Source organism: Cyclospora cayetanensis, unplaced genomic scaffold (genome assembly GCF_002999335.1).
Source record: "Cyclospora cayetanensis isolate NF1_C8 unplaced genomic scaffold, CcayRef3 CcayRef3_contig_71, whole genome shotgun sequence".
Classification (NCBI taxonomy): Eukaryota; Apicomplexa; class Conoidasida; order Eucoccidiorida; family Eimeriidae; genus Cyclospora; species Cyclospora cayetanensis.
The window spans coordinates 55313-64686 of NW_020312712.1; the positions used below are offsets into that span (position 1 = coordinate 55313).

General features: G+C 55.1%; 1 protein-coding gene and 1 pseudogene across 1 annotated transcript; both read right to left on the reverse strand.

The window, feature by feature from the left end:
- Nucleotides 1-490: 490 nt before the first annotated feature.
- LOC113146876 (ribosomal RNA small subunit methyltransferase A-like) lies at nt 491-3674 on the reverse strand. The gene is made up of 4 exons (XM_026335527.1): nt 3318-3674; nt 1585-1704; nt 1059-1112; nt 491-742 (listed from the first exon to the last, which is right to left on the reverse strand). Exons 1-4 carry the CDS (start codon nt 3672-3674, stop codon nt 491-493), a joined length of 783 nt encoding a protein of 260 aa, XP_026191312.1.
- Nucleotides 3675-4184: 510 nt separating this feature from the next.
- Nucleotides 4185-8729, reverse strand: LOC34620840 (annotated as a pseudogene).
- Between the last annotated feature and the right edge of the window lie 645 nt (nt 8730-9374).

The following is a 9374-nucleotide window of genomic DNA, read 5'->3' on the forward strand; positions in this document are numbered from 1 at the left end:
GATTGCGTCATGTCTGTGCGTGCCCTCTGTCAACTACACCTACCGACATCCCCACCAATACCTTTCTAGTGGAGAGCATAAAGTCTCATGCACCCCATGGGCTCTCATAAGGGGGCTCCCATCGCCTCGGAGGTCCTCTCTAGCCGGCAAGGCAAATAGACTAGGAAGAACCAGTGTTTGCGCATAGGAGAGACGTGGTGGCGGTTGCCTTAGAAGGCGAATCGTACGATGCCATGTTGAGCATTTTTCTCAGGTGCCGTGACTCAGATTCACCAAGGGAGGAAAGGGCAGCAGCCAGCCAGCAGGACTGAGCTGGGACCTTCTACCAGAACTGCAAAAGCAACAGCTTCCGCGACGCTGGCTTCAAAACAAGAGAAGCCCGCTTTCCGCACTACTCATACATGCAGAAAAGGCGTAGCCAGGATTGCTTCAGGAGGCGTACGCCTACAACCCTTGTTTGCCAATGAGAGGCCCCCTACTGGCCTATCTTTCAGTAGTGCCCATGTTTAGCCCTCCTCCAGACTGCAGGTATCCTAGGTATAGGGGGGGGGTCTGTGAGTAGGCTTTCTACTGTCTCTGTCGAGTCAGCGGAGTTCGCCTTGGCCTCCCTTCCAGCGAGATCATCAGCACCATTGCGGCCAAAGAGGGCAGCTGTAAGCTCCACAAACTGAGAGGGCGCAAGGGCCTGAGGCCTTAAGGCGCCGAATTCCTCCGGGACGGAAACGCCAGGGGGGAGGATTGACTGCCAGAAAAGACGCACACACGGATCACGGCAACAATGCAGGCACACCCCCGCTAGAGACCAGAAAATTCCCTCACAAACCGCTTGTGCGTAGGAGGTCTTGCTAGGCCCTCAGCATGGGATATCCTAATGCTGCCATGACAGAGAACCCCCCCTACTGTACGCTGAAGGGGGGGAACCCAAAGAACCTGAGGATCGGTTCCCATGGCAAAACTACGCAAGCAGTCGGGGGGCCTGGCGCTGTGGAAAGCACTAAAAGGCTTCCCCAGCGGCTGCAGCTTCAAGGCGAGACAGGCAGAGGGGCAGCCAAGCCCACCTTAAGGCTTTGCCTGAGCATCTTGCGCCGCTGTCCAAAGGCAGCGAAGAGGACCTGAAGCAGCCGCAGCAGCAACTGTCGCTTGAAAAGTGGTGACTGCAATCGAAGCTAGCACGCTGACAGCAGGGTCGTTCGTACAGCAGGAACGCCACTGAGGGGAATCCCAAGGGAGCAGCACACCTGAAGGAAGGTGCAGCAGTGAACACGCACAGGGGCCCCCGAAGCAGCCTCAAAGCAGCCTCAAAAGCAGCCTAAACAAAGTGTCGTGGGTCGACACAGCATTTTGTACAATAGCTAGATCAGCGCACTAGCAAGGGGCACACTGCATGGCTATACAGCACGGACTCGCTTGAGGTCTTTGGCGTCCACTCCAGCCAGGAGCTCCGCGTCGCTTTCCCGGCGAAAGTCAACCCTCACAACTGCTGCCTCTACCTACTCAAGAAAAAACAAAGTCCAAGTGCGCACTATCCTGCAGTCCCCGAACCCCTCAATCGCTCAAAAATACATTTTAGGGCCTGTGGCGAACCTTGGGCTGAGGGTAAAAGGCCTTCGAAGGAATATAAAAGAGCAGCGAGGGGCGAGCCAACAAGGCGAATGCGACACTCAGTCGGCAGTACTGGGAGTCTCCCTGCCGAGCCACCAACCGCTGAGAGAGAGCCAACAGTCACAACCCCACAATCGCACAGAAAATCCGTAAAGGCCCTCAATGCACAGAGCGGCGTGCACACCCGCACGGAAAGAAATCATACGACCTTGAGGGTGCCAAGCCGCGTTTGGCCCTAAAAGCTAGCCACAAAGTTTCCCAACATTGAACTTCTGCAAAGCGCTGAAGCGAAATGCCCCCTGCCGATTCCAAGAGCCACTTCACTCTATCTACATGCAAACGTGAACCCTCAGCCCTCCCCCCCGTGCCCCCCGCTTGCCCGTTAGGATGAAACTCGCAGCCTAAACCCCTCCTGAGTGACCCCTCAAAGCCGTCCCTAAAGCAGTGCGCGTTGCTCACCTCTGCCACCTCCCTTTGGAGTGTCACGACGGCCACATCAATGCAGTGGCGGCAGTCCAACAAACAAAACAGGAGCTGCACGAATTTGCACAGGAAACATCCCGCTCCCCCCAGCCCACCCCTCTCGGAAAAGCAAGATTTTTACTCGAAGCGATCAAGAGCCAAGGTCAAGAAAAACCCTTATGAGACATGAAAACCCGCGACACAGATCTTGTTGCCACGCTATTCACAAAAAACCGCTGGAGGCGAGACCTCTGTAGAACGCCACATCCACAGAAGTTCCCCCAAAAGAAGCTCGTGGAAGGGCCCCCAGCATCCCCTTTGCAAGAACTCAGATTCAAAGTTTAAGGCGATAGAGGTACCTGGCTCGTCAAGTAGAAGGGGAGGTTGCCGACAACTCGTAGAGGCTGCATGCGACTGGCGAGGTATGGCCAGTTCACCTGAATCCACATGCCCTCAATCGCAAGCCTTCCATGCTCGAACTCAAGGCTGAAACAAGGGAAGAGCACTCGCTAAGGGCTTCAAACCTTCGCAGCATAGGGCCCCTACCTGCAAAACATCTTCATGAAGAACTTGGAGCCGCGGCATCCTCTGGCTAAGCAGTGCAATGGCCCGAGGATCGATTTCAACAGCTGCCACAACACCGCAAACAGCAATACACACACAGACAGATACACTTAGACAGATGTACTCAGACAGATACAAATAGACACACATACACACACAGGCACACGCAGATACACACACAGACATACACACAGACATACACACACACAGACATACACACAGGCACACGCAGACACACACACAGACACACACACACACACATACACACACAGACACACATACACATACAGACATACACACATACACACACAGACACACATACACAGACACATATACACACACAGACATACACACAGACACACAGACATACACACACACACACACAGACACACACAGACATACACACACACAGACACACACAGACACACACACACACACACACACACACACAGACACACACACACACACACACACACACACACACACACACACACACACACACACACACAAACACAAACATACGCATACACACACAAACATACACACACACACACAAACATACACACACATGTGCGAAGACCATCAGGAAAGCCTAGACCACATGGTAGGAATACGGTGGAGCTGCTAGGGGTTTCGCTGAGGGTGAAGCTGACGTCGCACTATATCAGCCATAAGGAGGAGAATCGAACTTGGGAGGCGAAGGCATGCATTAGACATAGGCAGACACGGCAGAAGCGGTGTAGAGGTGCTTTACGGACATATGGACTTGAGGGCATAAGAGCTTCGAGGGGGTCGTTGCTCTCGGAATATTCATCCCTATCCGTCAGGGGAGGGGCGAGAGTGATGCCGTCTCTGTCTGAGTTTGGACGAGGGGAGAACGCAGCATCGGGAAGGCCTCCAGCCGCAGCTAGATGACTTGCAGAGCCGCTCTCAGCATAGAGACTCCTGCTGGACTTGCCATCGCTGGCGTCGAGATGTACAGGATATCCCTTTACCCGCCTCTGCCACATCGCCTCCAACTGGGAAGCGGCGTCGGCGAGGCGCATGGCCCTTGGCAGTTCGACAGTCGGTCCGATCTGCAGAGAAAAACACGCGAAACGCACACAGCACACCGGGGAGAAGCACACTTCCAGCAAGGCGCTCACTCTCTCTGCATGCATACACACAGCTGTCGGTGCATCGGATTTAGTGCCTGCCCCGCAGCGGGGTAGAATTATGTATGGAGTGCGAAGCACGAGGAGCCACAACGAGACGTCAACGGAGCCGCGCGCGCAGTTCAGTGCAGCCGGACGCGCAGAAAGACATCTACTAGGTGCCCGTATGCACAAAACGTCATTCACTGCAGCACGAGCGTTGCAGACGTTGACAGCTTCCAAAACGAGGCGAGCAAGCGCTACATACACGCACGACCCATGGGAAGGGATACCGGATCACGAGGACTTCATAACTCTTACGCCAGTGTCACACGAATGAACGCTGGCTACAGTGCAGTGAGCCGCATCACATAGCTCTGTACTTTTAGCTGCACGTGCTTCGCTTCTAGTACTATGCACCAGCTACGCACACACAGAGCTCGAAGCTTGGAAGGGTTCTGCTGAGGCAGCGCCCACCTGCCCCGTTCTCTTCCATTTGGACTCGTATCGCTCATCGTCCTCGCGGGGAGTTCTAGTTGGCGTAGACAGTCCATCTTCTACGCCAAAGTACACCCACACTCCAAGCACGCCACAACTGGAACGCAGCTCCTTGCTCCACACCCTCAATCCCCTAGCCTTCATCCCTTAAGACCAACTCGCAGCGGCGTACCTGCCCCGCTGCGCCACGCAGTGAAGGTTTCGACTGGCAAGCCAACTCCAGAAGAGCAGTCCTAAAGATAGCACACACACACACATGCATGCACACACGTGCATGCACACATAGGCACACGCAAAAAGCGTGGAAGCGGTTCCCGTGATGCGCCAAAAGGCCTGGGTTATTCTGTTGGATGTGTATTTGTGGGCAGGTGTGCGTTTGCATGCAGGTAGGCATGCAGGCACTCGCACTGCTTGAGTGATTTAACGCCTAGAGATATACCCTGGCCCTATCTTAGAGAGAGGCTGAAAGGCAACTGCGCACGCAGCACGTGCAGCAACGGCTACACCCGTGCAGACCATAGGGGCGAGCAGCACATCCGCGGTTGGATAGCCCAGATGGCTGTCTAAAGGAGCTGCGCGAGGACGCACGAATTTAGTGCTCCTAGGGTGCCTCCTAGAGATAATACAGCAGTAAGGCAAGGATCTCACTAGAAGCAAGGGCCTTGATCCTTCAATCGACCGTATCACATGCGAGGAACAAAAGTGAAGACCTGAGAAAAACCACCCTGGCGGCTGTAAGGGTCTGTAACGCGTTCATTTTGCGCAGCTCGCAAGGGCTTAGACGTTGTCGGGGGAAGCCACTAAAGGAGGCGGTGGGCAAATCGCAGATGCCGAGGGATAACAGACGCGTGCAAGCACAGAAGAGGATGGCGAGAGACGCAAAGCAAGGGGCACGAAATGGGATGAAATCAAAGACAGACGGATGCCAGCAGAGGGAAGAAGCCGCGCACAAAAACGCCCATAAAAACAGCCGGGTGAGCCTCAATAACCTTCAGCCACCACGCACGAAACAAACAAGAAGCCAGCGTCATCTCTCGCCTTCCGTCTTACAAGCTTCATACGCCTTGAGGACGCATCCCTCGTACATTTTGGCAGTGAAGGTCTTCGCCCGCTTCGCCCCTGTAGCCTTGTCTCTGAATAGCGCGAACCACCTGCATGCATCGCGTGCCACAGCCACCACACGCACACAGTAACAGCATCAATAAACAAACGAATGCTTCAACAAGAAACACAGTGGTCTCTGGCCTGCTCACACGCCTGACGACGCCTCCTGCTGTACAGCTGCGGTGCTTCCACGCAGCCAATCCAAATCCCTCAATAAGAATACTGGATTTTTCTCAGAGAAGACACGCTCTGCGTAAAGTCGGGAGGGAGCGCTCTTCACTGAAGGCTGCTTGGTTCGAAGAACGAATGGGCATGACGTATCCCTCTCTCTTTTTCTCTCTCTCTCTTTTTTCTCTCTCTTTCTCTTTTTTCTCTCTCTTTCTCTTTCTCTTTTTTTTCTCTCTTTTTTCTCTTTCTCTCTTTTTTCTCTCTCTCTTTTTTCTCTCTTTCTCTCTCTATGCGCTGCGCCTTAGTCGGTCTAATGTCAGTCCCTGGCCGTCCAGAGAGTTGCATCCACTGGAGGCCATCCCCCTGCAGAGCTGTTTAAGCTCCACGCACCGCAGGCGGGCTGACGCCTTCTCGAAGATGAAAACGTGGAGAACGCACCTGAACGTGGATTTGTCAAAGCGAATGCCATGAGGAAAGGGGCCCAGAGCTTCAGCCACGCGAATGGCATCCCGTGGCGCTCGCTCAGGATTAACGGGAGCCTTGACACCCAGCGCATCTAAGCTGAAAGCTCGCAACCGCTGCAACGCCACAGTCACACTCGGTCCATTACCAGGAGCTGCCAGCCCTCCAGGCACCAGCGCTCGAGATCCCGCAGGCGCATTACCCCCTGCTGCGACCAGCGGAGTCGAGGAGTCTCCCACGTCGCCTTGAAGAGGCAGTTTCGCGCCCGTCTCTTCCGCCGCTGAGCAGTCCTTCCCCTGCTGCTGCCGCTGCAACCCGTCAGACGCACGCGCGCTGCAGATCGCAGAGCCATCGAGCAGGCCGTCTGCTGCGACGACAGCTTGCGACTCCTGACTAGGCCGCATGCCAGCGCCTTCGGAGCGAAGCTCTCCGCCTTGTCTCGCCTCCAGGAGCGTGAAGGCTTCCTGCTGCTCGCGCTGCTGAGTTTGCGGCTGCACAAATTCCTCTACTTCGGGCTGCACACTGCTCTCCCGCAGTTTCTTTGTCGAGGCCTTGAGACTCCCGCGATTCATCTGCAACGCAACCCCACTCTCAAACACGCACACCGAGCAACACTGCTCAGCATGTCTTTGCTCGAGATCCCCACTCGCCAAGCCTCTCTCCAGCCTCCCCCCCGAAAGAAACAAGGCATTTTCGCTCTACAGAGCAGCACAACACCGACACCCGTCAGAGACACCTCTAGTGGGGCGGCATGCGCTGGGCTCTGTCACGAGATCCCACAACGCTGACCTCCCCAGTTGCCTGCTGTAGGCTTCCTTCCCTTTCTCCCCACTTTTCCCCTCCCCTCTTTTCCCTTCTTCGATCAGTGCCAGCTGCCCCTTTCGCCCTTCTGTGAGACGCACTCCCTTCAGCGGTGCCTGAGGTGAGGCCGTCCGCTTCGCCTCAAGGCCCTTTGTCCGTGAAGCCTGCTCGATTCCTGCCATCTCCAACGAAGACGCCTCAGTCTGCAAAGATCTCAAATCCAGGATTGAGCTCACCCTTGGAAGCTCCTCATCTCCAGATGCCCTGCCCAGTCTTGACTCAGCACTCTGAACTCTTGCAGTTGAGCACCCTACACGCTCAGCTTTCCCTGAAGAAAAGATCCGCTGGGAAGCACTCAACGGTTCTACGGGAAAAAGAAAAACGCAACACCCAGAGAGGCTTCTACACATTGTACTCCGCCTCCTGCTGCCAGACCTGTGCGAGCAAGCGGGCTGCTGCAGACGTCATTCAGCCTTCCAACATGAACGCGCAAGTTTGCTTCAAGAAAGCTATGCTGCTAACTGCGCTTGGGGCCGGGTGTCTGCGCAGACACCCGGCCCCAAGCGGGCTTCAGAGAGCCACTAGACAAGGAATGCGCGCGCTTGCCAGAAAGCACCGATAGAAAGAGAGGTAGAAAGAGGTATATACACATATATGTGTATCTGTAGAGGAAGAAAGAAAGGAGGAACGAGAGACAGAGAGAGATAGACGTAGAGTGGAAGACGGCGAGACGAAGAAGAGAGACAGAGAGACAGAAAGACGGAGCGAGAAAGAAAGAGGGATTTATAGAGAAGGAAAGAAAGAAAGCGAATCAGCGGGAGGGAAAGATAGAGAGACAAAGAAAGAGACACCGAGCGGCCGGCTGCAGAAAGGGGATTTCTAGAAGCACTAGACGGAGCTGCTGAAGGCCATGTGTATATATGTGTGGAGTCGGAAGGGCAGTGAGTGACAAGACGGCCTTCTCTTGCCTGCGGCTGTTGGATTTAAGAGGTGATCGCGGCGTGTCTGGACGGCGAGTTCGTATCCCCTATCGAATCCAAACTTGTGAACTGGAAAATACATCTTCTTGGTGCCACTTTTCTTCGCGACCTGCGTCAGCCGAAACACCGCGAATTTCCCCGCCTTCCTTCACCCCGCGAACGAAGCACGTACTAAAGGAGAACCTACCCGAACAACGGCCGCTGCAAGTTGCACGCGCTACGCTGTGGGGAGCAGGCCTGAGACTTCGTGGTGGCGTGTAGCATACCCATCGTCGGAAGAAGCGGTCGAAGCAGACGCCTTCCACCTTGGGCTTTTGCTTTGCGGCCTTTAGCAGCTGCAGTGTTGTGTAGTCTCCTTGTTGCTGCAACTGTGCCAGTCCGCTAGCTCGAGGGGAAGCTCCTAAGGAGGCGCTCGCCGCTGCGCTCGTCCCCACATCCGGCCTTAGCGAAGAGCTGCTGCTGCCTGAACAGAGTCTCGAAGAAGGACTAAACGTACTGCCACCGCTGCTGCTTCCATTCGTTGTAGAACGGGGGCTCTGTCCGTCGGCGGCAAGCTTCGCTGGACCCCGCATCTGCAGATGCAGATCGTGCACATGCGGCTCGTGGAAGTGCTGCTGCTTCCTTTGTTGCTGCTGAGACTCGAGCTGCAGGCGCTTCCACAGCAGCGAGACGAGAAGCTGCTGCTGCTGCATCTGGTGCAGCTCCTGCGTGCTGAGGTTCGTGCTCTGAGGAGAGGGCATTTCCTTCTCCTGCTGGTTGGGGGCCTCATAGAGCTGCTTCTCGGAGAGGTTCGATTCCCCGTCCTGTTGTTGCTGCTTCACTTGCAAGGATTTTAGCTTCTCCCTGATGCAGAGCAGCGCGTCCTTGACACTCGCCAGCTGCGGATTGTGCTGCATCTGGAGGTGCTGGGGGGGGTGGAGTTGGTGCTGCGCTTCGTAGAGGTGGTGCTGCTGCTGCTGCTGCGGGAGGGGCCGCTGCGACAGCTGCTGCTGTAGGATTTGCTGCTGGCTCTGGGGAGTGGAAGGCTGTCTGTCCCCCCCCAAAGCGTAAACTTCCCCAACGTCCGAAACGATCGAAGAGCTTGGAGGAGCCGGTTGAGTATCCATTTCATCTACTGCGAAAATTGGATAATAGGGAGAACTCGAAAAAGAAGTCGCTTTATGCTCACGCCAGCACGTTCGTGCTAACGGCTTTTAGCCCGGCCTTGTTTTCCAAAGAGGCCTTCCTGCGATAGTCTTTATGGATTTTTGTATGTATGTGTATATGTGTATGTATGTACGTGTATGTGTGCATGTAGGCGTGTATGTAAGCGTCGGTGAAAATCGCTGTAGAGTAGGTCTTGTGTTTTGGACGTGCATACGTATATATCTATGTATGTGGTCCTCGACGACTGCGTAGATGACTTTGCCCACCTTCTTCGAGCCGCCACATGCTGCTGCAGCGGTGAGCGCTCAACGCGAAACACACCTTCTTAATTTCTACAGAGAAGACGTACAGCAGCTGGCAACGCCACTTTTCGCCAGAGTCTGTAAGGCCTTGAGCCTTGTAGGGGGCACCCGCACTTCCGGCTAGGTTATCTGGAGCGCAGACTTGGGCTCTC

Excerpts from the sequence above, each read along its gene's own strand:
- LOC113146876 (XM_026335527.1), bottom strand. The coding sequence starts at position 3,674 with ATGCGCCTCGCCGACGCCGCTTCCCAGTTGGAGGCGATGTGGCAGAGG. Across the intron at positions 1,705-3,317 it reads TGCATGCCTTCGCCTCCCAA|CGGTTGGTGGCTCGGCAGGG; the intron begins GTTCGATTCTCC and ends GCTCTCTCTCAG. Across the intron at positions 743-1,058 it reads TGCTCAGGCAAAGCCTTAAG|TCAATCCTCCCCCCTGGCGT; the intron begins GTGGGCTTGGCT and ends CTTTTCTGGCAG.